The sequence below is a fragment of the Pleurodeles waltl genome, chromosome 4_2, assembly GCF_031143425.1.
Source record: "Pleurodeles waltl isolate 20211129_DDA chromosome 4_2, aPleWal1.hap1.20221129, whole genome shotgun sequence".
Lineage (NCBI taxonomy): Eukaryota > Metazoa > Chordata > Amphibia > Caudata > Salamandridae > Pleurodeles > Pleurodeles waltl.
In genome coordinates, this window is record NC_090443.1 from 787156561 (window position 1) to 787176287 (window position 19727).

Consider the following 19727-nt stretch of genomic DNA (forward strand, 5'->3'; position numbering starts at 1 on the left):
GTATGTTTGTTGTACCCCTGAGAATATTATTGGCTTCACATCTGATTGACAAAACATATGCCCACAGCTGAAGGAACATAAACAAGACACCTGATCAGAGACTTACTAAATGTGTGTAGATTGAAGGTTGTGTCATAATTAGAAAATAAAGACATTCAAACCAAAATAAATCATTATACATTTCTCTCCTAATTATCAGCAGAAGTGAGGGATTTAGCAAGAAAGGGAGAAAGTGAGGTGAGATTAGTTTGTTAATGAAATAGTGGGAACATGATAAGAAGGTTAAAGGGGAGAAACATGGAGAAAACCAATTAGGCAAAAGGCTGATTTGCCAAAAAAAAAGTGGTATGAAGAAGCAGGGCATAAGAGGAGAATGAAGATGTAAGAATGTAAGATGAAAGGAAACAGTCCATGAGGAATAAAGTGCATGGCTAGGATGCTGGGAGTGAAAACAAACAAAGGAAAGGTTGCATGTGCCACAGAAGATGGTTCTTGGGGCCAGATGTTTCATCAAACCATTTTGCGATTCTTTAATAGTGATTTTTAAGAAATTGCTATTTCAGAAATGCAAAGTGATATGTATCATTTTTGCGATATGGTAATAGCGATTTCTTAAAAATCTCAAATGCTATTACCGAATCGTAAATTGCGATTCCGACCCCTTTCGCACCTATGGGCCTGTATATTTGCAAATTTTTTGCATTTCCCAAATTGCAAATTCCTAACTGATTTGGGAAATGTGAACCCCAGGGTGCTGGGGGCCTAAGGCCCCCTCTGCTGCACCCCAAAAAATTATTTTAGACCAAAGGGGCATGTGTGCATTACATGTCATTTTTAAAAATGCATTTTTAATGCATTTTTAAAATTTGCACATGGTTACCACCAAATTGTATTTGGTGGTAATTGCGATGCCTTAATGGCCAATTCGCATTAAGGAAAAGGTTGATACATGTGCTTAAGAAATCGCAAATAAAGGCTCCTTATTTGCGATTTCTTATTTAGAGAATCGCATTTTGCGATTCTCTAAACGGGGTCACAATTTTAAGGAATCGCTATTTTAGCGATTCCTCAAAATTGCATAGCGAATGCCTTTCATACATAATGAAAGGCATTTTTGCATGCGCAAACGTCCATTCGCACCGTTTGGGAATGCAAAAACGCTTGATACATCTGGCCCTTAGTCCTTTCTATTTTATTGAGGAGGTTTGGTCTGAGTTTTCCTAACAGGCAATGGTATACACAAATAATGGAAGGTGAGAAGTGATAACCATTTGGGAGCGGTGTCCGGAAAGTAATTATTCTTAGTATTATTACTGTGTAGATCCATTCACAATTCCACACTTCTTTCTCTTCAAACATGTGCACATATTTGCATTTTAAAACTTGCAACATGCATCTTTTCAGAACTACAATTTTGAAAGCTATACTGCAACTGAGAGATCAAGAGAGCTCACACAATGCACCTCTATTCAGACATGCCACATGTTCTGATATGCAAGTGCTAAGCCATGTACTTGGCTTTCATTTTGCTTCTCTTTTGCTTCTCTTTTGATCCCCACCAAATCCAGCTTCTGAGACATCAATGGAGTTCTCACAATGGGCTTCATTTTTGCTTCCATTCTTGCTTCCATTCATGAAATCACATATTGGTAATGGGACAGTCCCAGATCTCTGAATGCGCTTCTTTTTCTTTCAGCAACCTTTGCATCTATCGTACCACTATGACATTAAATGATGTCATGCAATGCACATTAATCATGACTTTCACCATGGTGCAGTATACCATTTCTGAAGCATCCAGGCAGCTCACGCAATAAACCTATTCCTATTTGTCTTAGGCACTAGTTTTCACACAATGAGGTATCTGAGACTTTCTTTTAATACAACACTTCTGTCTTCCCGCCCAGGATTTATATTTACCTAGTCAGTGAGACCCCTGCAGAGATGTCACATTGTAAGTCTGTCTTTGTTAACATTATGCTTTAATTTGTACCCCAGTATTGTTCTTACCACAGAGCTATTCCGGCAAACATGACCCAAGCCCCCTTTGGGTAAGACTGCTTTGGCCAATAAAACATACCTTGCAGTGGTTAGGTGCAGATACTATTCACATCTTCTAAATCTTTTGAGGTTGATAAAATGGAGGCAATTTAATTTTATACATAAAACACCTTTGTTAGAAATGGGGGGTTTGGTTGGCAGTCACGTTACCCCCGTCCAATCAAGGACCCTCACTCTAGTCAGAGTAAGTCACACACAATCCAAATTATCCTCTGCCAACCATCTGGTAGCTGGGCACTGAGCAGTCACTCTTAACTTAGAAGGCAATGTGTAAAGTATTTGTGCAATAAATCTTGCAATAACACAGTAGAACACCACAAAAATTCACCCCACAGTTTTTAGAAAAATAAAGAATATTTATCTGATAACACGATTATGATGCAATTAGTATATGTTGAAATATCACTGTAAAAAATTATCTAAAGTGTCTTTAGTCTCTTAAAAGTAACAAATGTCTCTTGCAAACACAAAGTACCTGGTTTGCGTTCAAATTCTTCACAAGGGTCCGCAGAGGAGGAGATGTGTGGAAAACAGGGAGGTGTGAGTCGATTTTTCTGGTGCACACAGGCGATGCATTGTATAGTTTTCACACAGGGCAGGTTTTGCGTCAATTTCTGGCACATACACTGGGATCCTCTTCGGGTTGTGGGGTTTTCGGATGCCCCCGGGAGGATGCGTTAAATTCAGCACTTGCAGGACGAAGTCACAGGGGCTGCGTCAATCCTGTGGGTGTTGCGTGGACATTTCTATCGCACGGCAGGCGCTGTGTCAATTCCTCTCAGGAAGTCAGGCTGCATCGTTCCAGCTCAGCTTTGTGTCAGTCCAGTGGGCTGTGAGTCAAACTTCCAGTCGCTACGCTGGCGCTGCGTCGATCTTCTCCTTGTGAAGTCGGGCTGCGTCGTTTCGATTCGGCATTAGGTGATTTTCTCACCACCATGCAGGCTGTGCGCCATTTCTTGCAGGCTGTGCCTCAATGTTCACCACACAGGGAGTTCTTCTTGTAGGAATGAAGTCTTTTTGGTCCTGAGACTTCAGGGAACAGGAGGCAAGCTCTATCCAAACCCTTGGAGAACACTTCTCAGCACAGCCAGAGAGCAGCAAGGCAGCAGGGCAACAGCAAGGCAGCAGTCCTTCTCAGAAAAGCAGTCAGGTGAGTCCTTTGGGCAGCCAGTCAGTTCCTCTTGGCAGGTTGCAGGTTCTGGTTCAGGTTCTCTTCGCCAGGAAGTGTCTTGATGAAGTAGAGTGTCTACCTTAGAAGTGTCTGAGTTGGTATGGTCAGAGACCCTGCTTGAATACCCAAATGTGCCTTTGATGTGGGGGAGACTTCAAAGAGTGGATTAGAAGTGCACAAGGTCCCCTTTCAGTTCTATCCCATTGACAGGGTCCCAGTAGGGGGTGTGGCAGTCCTTTGTGTGAGGGCAGGCTACTGTCTTTGACAAATAAGCGTCAGGTCCTCCACCCTCCCAGCCCAGGAAGACCCATTCAATATGCAGATGTATGCAAGTGTGGCTGAGCATCCGGTGTTTGAGGCTGTCTGAGTGAATGCACAAGGGAGCTGTCAACTGAACCTAGCCAGACATGGATTGTAAGGCACAGAAGGATCTAAGTACAGAGAAATGCTCATTTTCTAAAAGTGGCATTTCTAAAATAGTAATATTAAATCCAACTTTACCAGTCAGCAGGATTTTGTATTCCCATTCCGGACATACTAAATATGACCTTTTTACTTCTTTCAAATCAGTAGCTACCACTCAAACAATATATGAGAGTAGCCCTAATGTTAGCCTATGAAAGGAGCAGACTTCACAGAAGTGTAAAACAAATTTAGGGGTTTTACACGACCAGGACATGTAAACTACACATGTACATGTCCTGCCTTTTGTCTACACAGCTTCCTGCCCTATAGGTTACCTAGGGCCTACCTTAGGGGTGACTTATATGTAGAAAAAGGGGAGTTTTAGGCTTGGCAAGTACTTTTAAATGCCAAGTTGAATTGGCAGTGAAACTGCACACCCAGGCCTGGTAATTGCATACCGGAGACATGGTTAAGGGGCTACTTAAGTGGGTGGCACAATCAGTGCTGCAGGCCCATTAATAACATTTAATCTACAAGCCCTGGCCACACATAGTGCACTTTACTAGGAACTTATAAGTAAATTAAATAAGCCAGTTGGGTATCATCCAATGTCATCATGTTTTAAGGGAGAGAGCATGTGACTTTAGCACTGGTTAGCAGTGGTAAAGTGCGCAGAAAGGCAGGGAAAATGTTAGGGGTGACCACCCTAAGGCTGTCAGGAATAACATTGTTTTATTAGCTTCTCATAGGACAATCATATTATTTGTGCCAAACAAATGCTGTTTTTATACCTAACACCTCCTCTGTACCTTGACACTATATGTGTGTGTGTGTGTGTGTGTGTGTGTGTTTATATATATATACAATTTTAACCTGAGTTCTGATACTTGTGGAAAGTTGGTTGGCAACAATGATCTGCTGGAAGTTTGAGCCATTTTTGTAATCCTTAATCTTGCTGTTAATATTTCTTAAGGGCGTGTCCAGTAATGGAATTGGCTTGAGTGTCCTTAAATAAAGTGTCTTGCTGTGAAAAACATTTTGTCATGCTGGTTGTTTTCTGAGCCCTCATTATAGCAGTATTGTTTGACTTTATTTTGGAACATAGAGCAAACATGTTTACCTTGAGATACTCCCTAAACTCAGAATTAAAATTGGCTGTTCGGATCCCTCTCTGCATTGTGTGAATCATTAGAAATGTAAAAAGTCTGCAATATATTTCCAGGCTTATTCTCTTTTACTAATTTCTGGCATGCTTTTTACAAAACTTCTTGAAATATTGTGTAGTCTTACACTTTTAAACCTGAAAGCAAATGAGGGCAACATGCGTTTTTAATCTCTTTTAAGTTCATGTACTTTATTAAGTACCTTTATTAGTGAAATATTTTACTTCAGTTCATAAGATAAGACCTTTGGCCACACTCATGCTTTTAACATTATGCAAGCCAGCAGGCCGGTGAATTATTACTTAACTCTAGGAAAGGGGCACCAGAGATGTAGGAGTGCTTTGGAGATGTGGGATTTAATACATGGGGTCTTCTAAAACGTTATATATAAATGAATTCAATGTACTTTCCACCATCATACATACCTAACCATGAAGAGGCTCATGAAGATATATTCAGAGGTGACAGGTGGCTTTCCAAGATGTAAAAAGGAAGATGCTGGTATTTTCCCGCATTTTTTTGGAAATGCCTTATACTTGAACATGACTAGGGCAATATATCAGACAGTGATCAAATATAGATTATCAATCAAAATGCTAGCCCTAATGCGAAAGCCCAAGAACATGAAACATGTATGCTAGTCCGGTGGCTCCTAGCAAAGCTGTCTGTCTAATGGATGTATGCAGATGGGTCGTGGCTGAGTGGTCTGTGCTGAGAAACACAGAAACAAAGTTAGCGCGACTGGAGAGCCATCTATATTTGGTTTTGCTGGAACTTGAGAAGTGTTCCAATCAAAACCACCCTGACTGTTTTGAGATGGTTGTCTTGAGACGTAGAAATGTGAGTATGATGGTGAGGCTATATTGTGTATGGGCTGAGCAACGTTTTTATAGGCATACACATGTCCCTTTGTCACTGCTGAATTAGAGTAGCAGTTTGTCAGTAGTTTGAGATGTGTTTCAACCTGATCCTACTCCTGAGATTAACAATATGAATTGCTATGATGTTTAATAAAGGTTATGACTACTGAAGCAAGAACTAAACATACCTCTTCATGGTAAATTCTTTGGAACTGTTTAGGAAGAACATGTACTATTTTTGAACACTATGTGACAGGTCCCTGTGTATTACATAAGGAATTACATTGCACTGGCTAAGGCATTTTCTGTTAAGCATCAACAAACTGTATACAAATATAGCTTTATATTGTTTGCTTGTATTTTAAGGTACTTTTATCCCAAACTTGTTTCTGTGAAAGGTTTCGCGTTGTCAGGTGCCTAAAGTACCACAAAAAAGTGGTATGTACTAGTCCATTAGGAACTCCATGGGCAGGACATGGGTGCCCCTGCGAAAGCTGTGGGCAGTGTAGAATAAAACCAGTGAATTACAGTTTGATCGTTTTTTCCCCTGCTCCTGAGAAACTTTGTTGCCGTGCGTGGAAAAGGGACGGAGAGACATGGTGTTGTAGCAGAGAAATTCCAAGAACCCTTGCAGGATCCCTCCTGCAAGTTGAATCTACACACTGGTGTCTGATGGTTCATTCTTAACTGTTTGAAGGCTTTGGGAACTAATAAACTCAAGTTATAGGACTTAAAAGTAACCATCAAGGTGCTAATGGCACTAAAAAAAAGGCACTTTTCTAGTGGTTTCACTCTTCAAGCTCAGGGTTTTTTGGGACAAAGTTACAACAGAACTGCTCAACAGATATATGCACTTTCATGGAGCCATTTTCATCTAAAGATTTGAAGATGTTCAACACTCATGAAAAGTTCTCATTCAAATGCTGCAGTTTCGCCTAGAATGAACTACTAACTTTCACCTTCAGAAGATCCCTTGCTAGTCAGCAACGAAGGGAGAATAGGCCTCGATTTACCACCCCTACAGGCAAATAGTGTTTTTTGCTCTTTTCAAAACCTTTATTGTGATTGTTTTTGTTAGCACCATTGTTCTCCCCACACCTCACATCAAATTGCCTCTTATTTTTTTTTTGTTTCTTCTAAGTTGGTTTAGAAAATATATGTTATTTCTTAATGGTATTGATATTTTGGTGACGTGCCATGTGCACGTAAGCCTTTTGAAATGAGACAAGTACAAAGGGTGAGCGTGGATTCCACACATATACCTAGTTGCCCTATAGGCGTCTGATTGGTTAGGCCTTGTGGAAGCTAAGGCATGCATGATAGGTTTACACAGAAATGAATCGTAGAGAGCTGGTTTTCAATACTTGTCAACGTGCAAATCCTGAATACTGACACATGCAGGCCAAAGTTTGCTGTGATCTTTCACAGCACCAAAAGTGATTGTTTTTCTTGTACTATCACAAATTAGATGAGAGGGAACGAAAATAAGAAAAGAAAATGAGAAAAGACACAGTTAAATGTATGTTGTGTGAGTAGGATACAGAATACAGCTTACACAGTGAAAAGTAAATTTTTGAGTGTTTCATTATACTTTTTTTGTTTTGTGTTAACAGACTCATAAATGGCCACCATGGATTTTTAATACAGAACTACAACACCAGATCCATCCTCAATGTGGCTAACATAACAGCAGAACACTTCGGCAACTACACGTGTGTAGCTGTAAACAAATTAGGAACTACTAATGCAAGCTTACCATTGAACCGTAAGTAGCGCTTATTGACAACTTGGAACCTAACCATGAGTGATAGGTTAGCAATGATGGGCGGATTTATGATGTGTTTGTTTCAACTCGAATGGATCGCTTATTGGAAACAAAGAGATTTTATAATAGTATATATATATATATATATATATATATATATATATATATATATATATGTATATACAGTATATATATATATATATATATCGACTAAGGTACATAAACAGTTATAATTTAAAAATGCGAAGACATTGTCATATTTTTCTTTCTGTGACATCAAAGAAAATATAACAGTTCCGCAACTTTTATATTTTACTACGTTTCCTATGCTTTTGAGTGGTGTTTTACTTCAGATGGCAGATTGTGCTTTTTTTAACTAGAGTAAATAATGCATTTGAAATGAACACACTTTCAGCAAACCATACAAATTGAAAATTCTGAATGTAATTATATAAACAGCCCTCCAAATCTATAATATGCATTTGCTCTATGCAAGATAGTATGTCGGGCTGTTTTTAATGAACGAGAACTCAGAGAGTTGATTTAGGAATAACACTTTCATGTACTGAACATTGTGAACTACAGTATAGCAGCTATGCGTTGCTCCATCATCTTGACGTAAATTGATCTAATTGACAATAACAAGTGAAGTAAGGGTGAGTATCGACAATCACTGTTCGAGTATCACCTGTGTTTTTCTGGTCAGAAGATGACGTAGGAACACAAACCTGTAAAATTACAAAGGAGCTGGAATGTCCTGTTCCCATATCAAGGGGCTCCTTTCCTAAAAACTGAGATCTGAACAGTAAGGATTGATGTGTCTGAGGTAACTGAGAGATGGCACCTCGAGCAATATCAGTCGCCAGGGGGTCGTTTAACGAAAATTCTTTGCAAAGAAAATCATCACTCAATTCAACCTGACGTGTTTGATACATTCCTTTAGACAGGCTTCTTTTTCTGTCTGTAAATGTGTTTCTAAACACCAGATTCAAGATTTTTTGAAAATGGGATTCATTATTGATGGTGACAATGAGAAGATCAAATGAGTTCAATAGAATACCTGGGGCCATATTAAAGAAGTGCCCCAGGTGTGCAACAGGCATGTGTGCCCACTTTGCGTGCCCCCAGGGTACTTTGGTATTACAGAGTGGAAGCAGGTACTTGTGTGACCCCTTCTGTAAAACACTTAGCACTGTTGCACATATAGCGCCAACGCTATCATTTGCATTGAGGCATCAGGAGCTGTCAGGATATGCGCTGACAGCGCATCACCTAAATGGTCCTGATGGAAGACCTCTGGTGGTGAAAAAGGGGTCCCATGGAGCCTCCCAGACATCCCTTTGCAGTCAGGTGCAGTCACTTACTGCACTTGCCTACAAGGTGAGCTCTAATCCCCCTTAAAAGGACAGGTGGGTTGCCACCTACACAGTGGCGTAGCGTGGGTTGTCAGCACCCGGGGCAAGGCAAGTAATTTGCGCCCCCAACCCGTGGATTTTAGCACTCGCGAGTGCGAGCGGGCGCCCCCCCAGATGTTGCGCCCGGTGTGGCCGGCCCCCCCTGCACCCCCCCACGCTACGCCACTGCACCTACACAGCGCAAAATGGTGTGACTTTAAAGCAGCTGCAGCGTTTTTGACATGAATTCGCTACCCCAATAAACAAGGAAAATGCACTATATGCGTAATTCTGTCCTTTTTGGGATTAGTGCATAAATATATGGTAAATGTGATCTCTGTGGCAGTCTGATAGGCACATTTGTCATCCAATGTATGTCCAGTTTGAAGCTGAAACTGCAGTTGCAATTGTTTCAATTGTTTATAAATAAAGGACATACTTCACATATGGAATTGTGGCTTCGTCAGAATGGTACGTTGATGCTCTTTCACAGTAATGTCAAAATAGTCCATTGTGCAGCGTGGGAATCCTTTCAAGCACTATACATTTTGAAACAAGCGAATTAAACTTTTTAGTGTAAAATTGAAATTAGGAAACAACTGGCAAAGTTACTTTATGACTAACGGTGGCAGCCACAAATCTCAGTGGGAGGGGTGGGCAGGGGACTGAGAGGGGTAGGGGGAAATAAAAATGAAAATTAAAAATAAAAACCTTACCGTTCCAATGCAGCTGCAACTGCCTGCTGCCTCACTCCTCTGCTCTCCTGGTGTCTCAGCAGTCCCTTAGACACCAGCACAGGCTCCCCATGCAATCTTGGCACTGCATTTATGTTATGTCTAGCATGAGAGCAGTGTCAGGAATAGGCAGAGCAGCTTTGTCTGCTGCTCAGGCAGCGCACTGTGGTCTTTGCAGTTTCTCTAACCCGGCTGTCCAACACCACTGGATTGGAAAAAGTGTGCATGTCAGTTTGGCCTAAGACAGTCATCCAAACTGACGTGCACTTGGTGCACTCCACTCCTCCCCTCTCCCATGGCTGAGCCCCTCCCCTCCCTGCACTTGCTGACTGAGCGAGCAGCTGAAAAATAAAATATACGTAAAATATTGTTTTATTTTTCAGCTGATGACTCAGTCAGTGGGGGACGCTTCTTCACCATTGCGAAGGAGCCACCTATATTTATGATGTTCACTGAGATTCTAAAAAACGATCTTTGGCACAAAAACCAACTGTTAGCAAAGATTTCTGAAGCTCGATCTAGGCGTTTAGAGATGCACACTTTCTGAAAGAAAATGTTTTGTCAGTTTAAATGGATGATCACACTAATTCAAGCACATCTCTCCAGTATGTATTTATCTTTTGCAGCAAAGTCAGTCACACCTGTGCTTTTAGCTGGTTCACTTAGAGAAGCATCAAAACTGATGGATATTGTGTTCAAATAGAATCCTGGAATAAGTGCATGCAAACTTCCAGTGCATCTGTTTTCGCTGTTGCTCGGCACTTAGGTCTTGGGCTTTCTTGCATATATAGGGCTAGATTTCTACAACTTTCAGGCAACACAGCAAGACCACCCGCTTCACTGCATGAAAGACAGAGGATAGGAATGCACATATTTACAAATATATGCTGCATTCCTGCTCTCTGCCTGCGTTTGTGAACAATCTGCTGCCAAGCGTCAAAACAGCCACCCTTGCATCATGGTGCAAGGGTACCTGTGTTGCAGGCAGGATGTTTGTGGCACAGATATAGGCACCTACCTGCACAAAAATCAATCCTCCAATACTGTTTCCTCTATTTAAGTGTGGTGCAGAATGCAGCTCACTTAAAAAGAGGAAACAATGAGGAGAAGTAAAGATATTTTTCCTTATTACGCCTCCCTTAGTAAGGTGTAGCATTTTGATGCATTTCCACATTTACCTCTCTCTGTAAATCTGGGAATGCAGCAAAATGGATGGCTAGGTGTGTGGGAACACCCAGGATCCACCCATGAAACGCATTTCCCAGGGCAGAGTAATGCAATGCACTGACTTGCAATGCCTTGAGTTACTCCAGATTTACCAAGCAATGCAGGGCCACACAAGGTAGCCTTGAATTGCTTGGCAAAACAGACTTTAGTATTGCATTGCAACACATTGCGTTACGCAAGGGCAATACAATACTATGATAAATCTGGGCCCTTGTGCTAACCTACACGAAAGTCGGCATTTTCCAAAGGTTCATAGGACGCATGACATCATGGGAGAGAGCAAAGTGCATAAATGGTTTAATGTGCAATTTGCTCTGCTGAATTTTCTAGAGGACAGTTTGAAAGATAAATGCACATGGCAGCAATAGGCTGTGAAATGTGTGGAATCTAAAAGTTAGCAAAAGGACAGTAAACAAACGAAAAACGTAATAACAGCAATTCAAACCCGGTATCAATATAGTGAGTGACAGGACAAAAAAGAGGCTAAAAGAGGAACACATCAGGTTGAGTGCCACATGACATTAAGAGAGAAGAAAAGAATAATCCAGAGGGTTTGGAGGTAAAACAAAGGAGTAAAATAATTTAAAGGGATTAATAAATTATGAAAATGGTGGTCATGCAGGAAGGATAGAAGAGTTTGAGAGAGGGCAGGACAGAATTATAGTAGGATGAAATGTTGGGGGTGGTGAAGCCAATGGTAGAGAGATTTGAGTGTGCTGTCAGCCAGTGGAGGGCTTCCAGTGATAGCAGGAAGGTCTTGAGGGGTTAAGAGAGGAGGAAGGTCACAAGTATAGTACAATGTAGTGCAAACATTGCTAAAGGTGATAGGAGAGGGTTGAAAGAGAGAGTAGAAGGAAAAGAGTGAACAGTGACATATGTAGCCTGCCAATAGTTATCTACAAATGGTGTGATTACAGGCTGCTCCAGTGTTATGAAACTGGAGAAATAGATGCTCCACTTCACAATAGTCTCCAATTCGCTACAGAAATGTGATAGTAGTTTTGTAATGCTCACACATATTTAACTATAGCTTCTTGGATTTAGATTTAGCAATCAATTTCAGGCATGGACTTATAACCGTATGTTTGTGTGCATCTTTTGAACATACTAAAAGAAAATGAAGCCTCAAAATTAAGATTTTGCACAGTGATGTGTACAGGAAACTAGTGGTGAACCTCTGGATTTCTTCATACATGTGAGCCTTGATACCATTTCTCTGTGTGCTAGGCTATTATGGACAGATGCTCTGTATGCCTTGCCTATTTTCTTAGATCAGCATCCTAGAATCAGTGCAGTGAATTTCCAATTGAAATGAAGTTATACAGTTTGTGCTTAAAGAACTTTGCCTTTAAACACAGTTTAATTTTACAGGTACTCTTTACTGTAATGCGCTCTTGCTAGTCCTCAATTATACTAACTTAATGAGGTGGTTGTGTGAGGGGGATTTGCAGACAACATTAGCATGGAATAATACTGTAATCCTTTGCATAATGCTACATTTTCTACTTATCCTTAGTGTAGTACCCATGTACAAATCAATTGGCTGAATCTCAAGAAGCTCCATGTAGGCTTGTATAAAATGTGACTAAAAAATCTGAGACTTTCTAGACACCTGAATAGTTATAGTTGGCAATGTTTTACTTCCAGTTGCATTTACAAAAGAAGCATCAATAATTGTAATGCTTCCAGACCAAAAAAAAATATCACATTTTGTATGTTGACAATATGTTGACAATATCCTTTATGGGGAAATGCCATGTGACAGGAAGAACTGTGCATGTCCAAATTGAAACCTGACATATCTCTGTATAAACAATTCCATAAAGAAAACCACTAGAAACCACTTGTTTACAAAGGGTGGGTTTACCAATAACAAACACAAAGGTGCCAATACGTTTCTTCCCATCTATACTTACCAAATAAAGAGATTGTTTAGTAATATTAAGAGACACTCATTATTTTACTCCTAACAGGAAGATCACAATGAGTCCCTAAATAAGAGGTGTTGGAAACTGGATTAATAGTAAGGGCAGGTAAGTACCTACACTTAGCAATAGGCCACTAATCACCACTATGTCCAGTTAGGTCTCAATAAATTAACCCCATCTCAACCCTTGGTAGCTTGGCAATGAACAATAAGGCTTAACTTAGGAGACAAAGGCCCTCATTACGACCCTGGCGGTTGGTGGTAATTTGGGGAAAAGTACTGCCAACAGGCTAGCGGTACCTTTTCCCAAATTATGACATTGGCGGTTTGGCTGAAGCCAAACCGCCAATGTACCACTTTGTCTTCCAGGGTGGTAACGGCTGCTGGGCTGGAGACTTCGGTCTCCAGCCAGGTGGCCGTCACACAATCCCACCCTCAGGATTATGACCCCACCTGCCACCATGGTTTTCGTGGCAAGCGTACTGCCACGAAAACCATGGCAGTAGGCACTATCAGTGCCAGATAATTCCTTCCTTGGCACTGATAGGGGTCTCCCATGCCCCCTCCCCAGAGTACTCTCCCACCCTCCCCCCCTCCCTCTCCTGGCCCCGCACATTTACACACCCACATGCGTACACATACACACTCATACACACACAGATGCCCACATCCACCCACACATGGACACACACATACACACACACTGCAACACACACCACCATACATTGTTGCACACACGCATTCACAACACACAACATACATGTACACTCACATTCAGTCATTCACGCACTCATTCAACGTGACTCACACCCGCATGCACGCATACAAGAACAGACCCCCCCCACACACACACACACAACCCCCCCACACACGCCACCCCAACCCCCACCACCCCTCCTGTCGGAGACCCCGACTTACCTGCTTGCAGGGTGTCCTACAGCAGAAGACGGGACGCGGCGTTGCTGCCAGCAGCAGTGTCCGCCAGCAAAACACCACCAGGCCGTATCCTTGCTCATGATACTGTCGGCCGTGTTTTGCTGGTGTGGCGCTGCTGCTCATAACAGTGCCACCTTACAGCCGTCCGCCACCATGACCATCGACGGTATTCCGCCAGCCTTTTGGCGGAATTTCGTCTACGCTCATAATAAGGGTGGGCAGCTGGTAGCCACGGTGAAGACGTGATGGCTGCCGCGGCTGTGGCGGTAGGCGGTCAATACTGCCAATATTGTAATGATGACCTAAGTGTGTAAAGCATTCAACTATCACAAAACACAATAAAATAAAACACGGGAAACAGTTTAAAAATCCAAAACCAATTTACCGAAATAGGACATATTTTTATCTTTAACTTGACACCAAAATGAATAAAAGCAGACATGGGGAACCGGAGATATGAATTTTTAAAGAATTAATGTTTTTTAGCGCATAGAAACTAAAAGCGCCACTCTGAATATCTGCTCACCTCAACTGGGGCAATGTCAAAATTTGAGGCTGCCTGCGATGGATCCCTGCTTGGCGACACCAAGTGGGAGGCCTTGGTCAAAAGCTTACCTTTGGACTTAGGCCCATATTTATACTTTTTTAGCACCGCATTTGGCCCACTTTTTAATGCAAAAGTGGCACAAACTTGCAAAGTGCTACTGTATTTTGTAAGGTTGCGCCGCTTTTGCATCAAAAAATGACACAAATGTGGTGCTAACAAAGTATAAATATGGGCCTTAGTCTTTTTCTTGAAGATTTTTGTCACAGAACAAAGTCACCAATCCAATTTGACCTCCCTGGAGCCCTCTTCGGATACACGTCACAGAAGACCATGGTGAAGAACTCTACCTTTAGAATTAGATGATTTTTCAGGACGTAAATCTTTGTCTGGGCCAGAGTTTAAATTGGATCCGACATCCCTGGAGCCCTCATCGGATACGCTGTGCTGGAAGTCCCAGTCAGCTTTTTACGTTCAGACTTTGTCACTTTTTTGGAGCTTTTTCTCTCTGACGTGAGACGACCCTCCACAGCAAGCCAATTTCGAGTAGACACAGTTGGATCGCCTTTCCAGGAGCCCCCAGTGAAATCCTGGAAGTCTGGGGCTCTGGAGCTTTTCAGCAAGATGAACCTGAAAGTCAGGCCAGGTCGAGGTCTATGTAAGTCAGCTTGACTCACAGTGTCGGGTTGGTCCCTTTATGGAGCTTTTTACCAAAAGTTCTTCAATCTGCTCCAAACTTCTGGATCTTCTTCCAGAAGGCCTTTGAAGGTATTTTAAGTGTCCACAGCTCACCCCAAGGTTCGAGAAGCTCTGAGTTGGTTCTTGAAGGTTAGGACTTCAACTCCCAGAATGCACTTGGCTCAAACTCCAAAATGACTACTGAATAGTGGCCAGCTGGTCAGTTTCTTCAGGATTTTATGCAGGGGACTGTGGTTAGCTATTTTCTACCTGTAGTAAACAGGGAGCCACTTCCTGAACCAGTTGAAGCCAGGCAAAGTCCCTTTTGTGGTGAATCCCAAGTGCGCACCCTGGTGCAGTACTTCAGAGTGCACTGCCAGGTGCAGATCAGGGTTCCAGCAGGGCTGTCCTTCTTCTTCTTGTCTTGCTCCTGGTAGGGATCTGCGGTGTGGGTGCAGCTCTGCCATATTTAACCTTGTTCATGGGGTGGAAAGCAGTGGAGGGCAACTGTCCAATCACAGGCAGGCCATCACCCTCTTGGATGACTACTTCCTGGAAAGTGTGGCAAAAATCAATCCCAGGGAGTATTCTTTAAATATCCAAAATGGCAGAATCTGAATTTTTAAGGTTAGGTCTGGCTGCGTCCACCCACTGGTGTGGCTACAATTCCTTAACATACCTCTTTCCTGCCCTCTCCTAATCTAATAAACAGGGACCTGGTTGTCTGGGTTTGCAGGAAATGGAGGAGGTCCTGAGCTGCTCCAAATGTCTCCTTTGAAGACCAGTTTGGTTGCTCTCCCACAATCCTGTTTCACAATGTGCTGAGGCATACCTCTCCCAGGCACATCCTTTGTCTTCAGCACAGACTACGTCACACCTCATCAAGTCAGCATGGCCATGCTGCCAGAGGCTGGCCAATCAAAGAAGGGAACTTCAGAGCTGAAGTTGTCAACTTTCAGGTAGAGTTTTAAAACTCTAAACTCTATCTCTTGACTATTTATATTAAATTCAACAATGGCAAGTTGTTGGAATTATTATAATAATCAGACTAATACCAGACTTGAAATATCTAGCTCTTTTTGGGACTTTATTAATTAAAAATAAAGTCTCCCCATTTTAGCCTATGAAGCATATTCACTACAGTAAGGGAAAACAAATGTGGCTGCTTTTTCCTCACCAGGGCTTATAAAACATCTTTTATAAGGTCCCTGCTTGTAGTTACACTGCACCCAACCCTGGCACCTAGAGCACACCTTACAGGTGACGTACATGTAAAAATAAGGTAGTTTAAGACTTTGGAAGTACTTTTATTTCCAAAGTCGAATTTGAAGGTAACTTTAATTTAAAAGCAGCCAGCAAGGCAGACCCGCCTTTAAAATTACACTGGGCACCAGAGCAGTGCACCTATGGGTGCACTACCTATGCGGGGGAACCTAAACCTACATGCCGTACCATATACTAGCTACTTATAGGTAGGTTGATACTGCCAATTATAATTAGCCTTCTTTGCATATCCAAGTACCCTTGGGCACAGCCAAGAGTTAGTAACCACCAGTGTCTGTCCAAAATATTTGGGGGTGACAAGGGCAAAAAGGAGGACTTTCCTACAAGAGGTCATTAGCATCATGCAGATGATTCAAGACATTTGGATTCCGAGCACATGAAAGTCATATTTCTTTACAATGAAAATCCCTTTTGGCAGTCAAAATCTACAATCCATATTAGATTTACTTATTGTTTGCAATGTATTGTCTGTTCTAGAGAACTGGATTGTTAAACTGCAGGGAAAAATGCCTTAACTTTGATGTGACCATTGTCAGAGCTCCCAAAAGGTCAAAATAATTTATAACTAAAAAATAAACAGGTTTATGTGAGAGATCTCCAGCTTACCAGTAGTAGTTTGGCACAAGCAGGAAGACTTCCTCTGAGAAGACTGCATGTGGTACATGAAAAGTAACATCAACACAAAATTACAGTAATAAAAAATTCAACAAAATTTGCTCAACCAATTGAGGTGAAAAGATTAAGCTTTTGTGGACATTATTATGCATGAACTAAAAATGAAGAAATGTGATACTTCATAAATCTTTCCACTCCCATGTAGAACATTTCATACAGATGTAATGCTGCCTCCTACAATTATAATTAACAATTAATTTCAGTCATGAATTTACAGCCCTATTATGTTTGTGTTGCTCTAGCTAAAATAGTGTAAACCAAATCAAGACTCAAAATGTATTATAAGCACAATAAGGATGCACATAGCAATCCAGATGGTGTGCCTGAAATTCTCCATATACAAACATGTGTTTTGCTGTCATTTATTTTACACCAGTATGTGATATATAGGGTGAGAACGCACACCTTAAGCTTTTGTTTGATAGATCAGTGTTCTAGCATCAGCACAGTGAATTGCCATTTGAAAAGACACTTTGCTTGCAAAGTAGGTACTTTAACTATTCACAGGATTATAAAGTGCACTCACCTAATATGTCCTTACCTCTGCCACTTTATTGATGTTCTGTGAGAAGCTAACTTGGGCATTCAGTTTGAGAACCAGAGCAATACTGTAAATCCTCCTAATTATAAAAAAAAAATATTCATAGAAATAAATGTGGGAGTCAGGTACAGACCTATTATATAAATCTCAAATAAATATGCCTAAATATTGACAAATGGATAACTGATTTTCTAGATACCTGAGTTGTTATAGTTGGCAACTTCTTACTTTGAGTACCAGTTAGAAAATACGTCTTATTAATAAATGTAATGTTGTCAGAAAGTGGGCTGTTAATTTCAGAGATGGGTATCCTTATTGACTTAATAAAATAGGTCTCAACACTGTCCCCAGTGAAACTCTTCTCAACGCTAGTAGCTGTTGCACAAGCAGGACGCAGAACCCCACACAAATATGAGATAGTTTATGCAATACCAAACCAAAACCAAGAAAACAACACACTAAAATTTCCAAACCAGTTTAGAAAGATAGTGAAACAGTGCAATAATAGAGTGAGCAAAAAGACACTACAGTGATTAAAACTGATTAATGAAAATTAACTATATGCATTTCTAGAGTTTCAAAGCAAAGAATACCTAGAAAAAGTAATAAGCCAATGTAAAATATCAGCTCACAGCAGATGGTGACTTAGGCACAATTTTAAGGCGACTACAATAAATCAGAACATGAGTAATCCAAGAAGGCCACCCAAGTCAAAATTCTACTTTGGGAAAACTAGATTACATAACTGCTGAGGTCACTTTGTTGCTGGTATAGATATGCCACCTTGCCTCATTCCAAAGTTTGATATTAAACTTAGCCCCTTTTTAGTTCTTAAAATCTACAAGGAGAGCACAACTTGAAGCTGTATCCAGAAAGGGCTTCAACTTTAAAATGAGGTCCTGTTGAACCAGTTTCCTCACAGCAAAAGATCCTGAGTGGGTCAAACCTGCTTTCTTGCCCGCAGAGGGTAAACGCACCATAGGAAAATCCTGGGAATACCTGAGCACTCTGTCTCCGTCTTCCAGAGGTGTAAAAATGAGCAGTTGCCACTTATCTTCCAGTCATCATTGAAGGCGTCTATGAGGCACCAGGTCTATTTTCTGCCAAGGCTCCTTCATACCAAGCCCTCAGTAGCTGGCTGGAACCTCTTGGAGACACTAGAGCTTCTGTTTTTTAATATGCCTGTAGCCTATAACAGGAGGCCAACCACTTGACATTTGAAGAGTACTTTCAGTCCTAGATTGGCAATAGGAGTGAGAATTTCTTTCTTTTAAGTTTATTCCTTTTCTTTCAAGATCTTTTTTCCTTGGTCCCGGAGTGCTCCAAGGCAGTGGTGATGAGGGGTGATATACCTTCTTTTTCCTGTACACTAGTTAGTGATTGGAGAATCTTTTTGGACCATTTCCTATTATCAAACGTCGACAGGTTCAACAAGTTATCATTTCAGTGGAATCAGGTGAATGTGTATAATAACATTTACAAACAATCATTTAACATACATGTTACTGGATTTACTGCAAAAACCTGGGGAAGATCTGTTCATCCCCTAGCTATTTGCCTATTTACATGATATGCTCTAGTCCCTGTAAGGGTACAAACTGATTTTCTATCCTTCTGAGGTTGGAGCCATAAAGTCTAAGATGGCTCTGGGAATTAATGGGTGCTGATTGCCCCTTTGCCTAAATCAAGTCAAAACAAGAGTGAATAATTTGACGTGTTCCTCCAGCTGTTCTTTCCCACTCCCAGAGGGCTAATCCCTGTTTAGAGACCACATTTTCCCTTCATGTGCCCCGGGGGGTGGAGTGTGGGTGAAATCATTGTACTTTGGTAGCAGTGTTGTTAACACAAAGAGCCATACTGGTTCTAAATCAGTTTTTCCTCACACAGCACAAAGTATTCTTTCTTAAAGTTAGTTTCGGACTAAAGTTGTCAAACATCTACTCAATAATTAGACAGACTTTTAAAATTAAGTGAAAATATCTTAGAATCATATCCCTATTATTTGCTTTCACGTATATATAAAATAAATATTGTATTGCTATCTAGGCCCGTTCATGGAACCTAGTTTGACTTGCACAGTGAAAACAGCTGATGAAGCAGAAAATGAAGGTTTTGATTTATTAACGCTTAAACGTAGTGCTGGAATAATCATGTGTGACATTAACCGAACTAATAAAGATTGTACGGGGACAAAATGTGCCCTCAGAGTAGTTTGCCAACATTTATACGCGTGCTTTATATAACGTGGTGTATTAGAATTGCACTAATCCGACATAATCATAAACGTATGCTACGATTTGCTTGTTTGAAATACTTTAGCTTAGCATTACTTTAGCGGAGGCTTTGGCCTAGTGGCCTGGTC

The 19727-nt window shown here is 41.2% G+C and overlaps 1 protein-coding gene across 1 annotated transcript in view; it reads left to right on the forward strand.

Annotated features, from left to right (window-relative positions):
* The window catches only part of NEGR1 (neuronal growth regulator 1), a 2074771-nt gene that overhangs the window by 1683862 nt on the left and 371182 nt on the right, over positions 1-19727 (forward strand). Inside the window, exon 6 of the mRNA XM_069232442.1 lies at positions 7274-7425. Within this exon, the coding sequence (XP_069088543.1) occupies positions 7274-7425 (152 nt within the window). The remainder of the gene's footprint in view (positions 1-7273; positions 7426-19727) is intronic.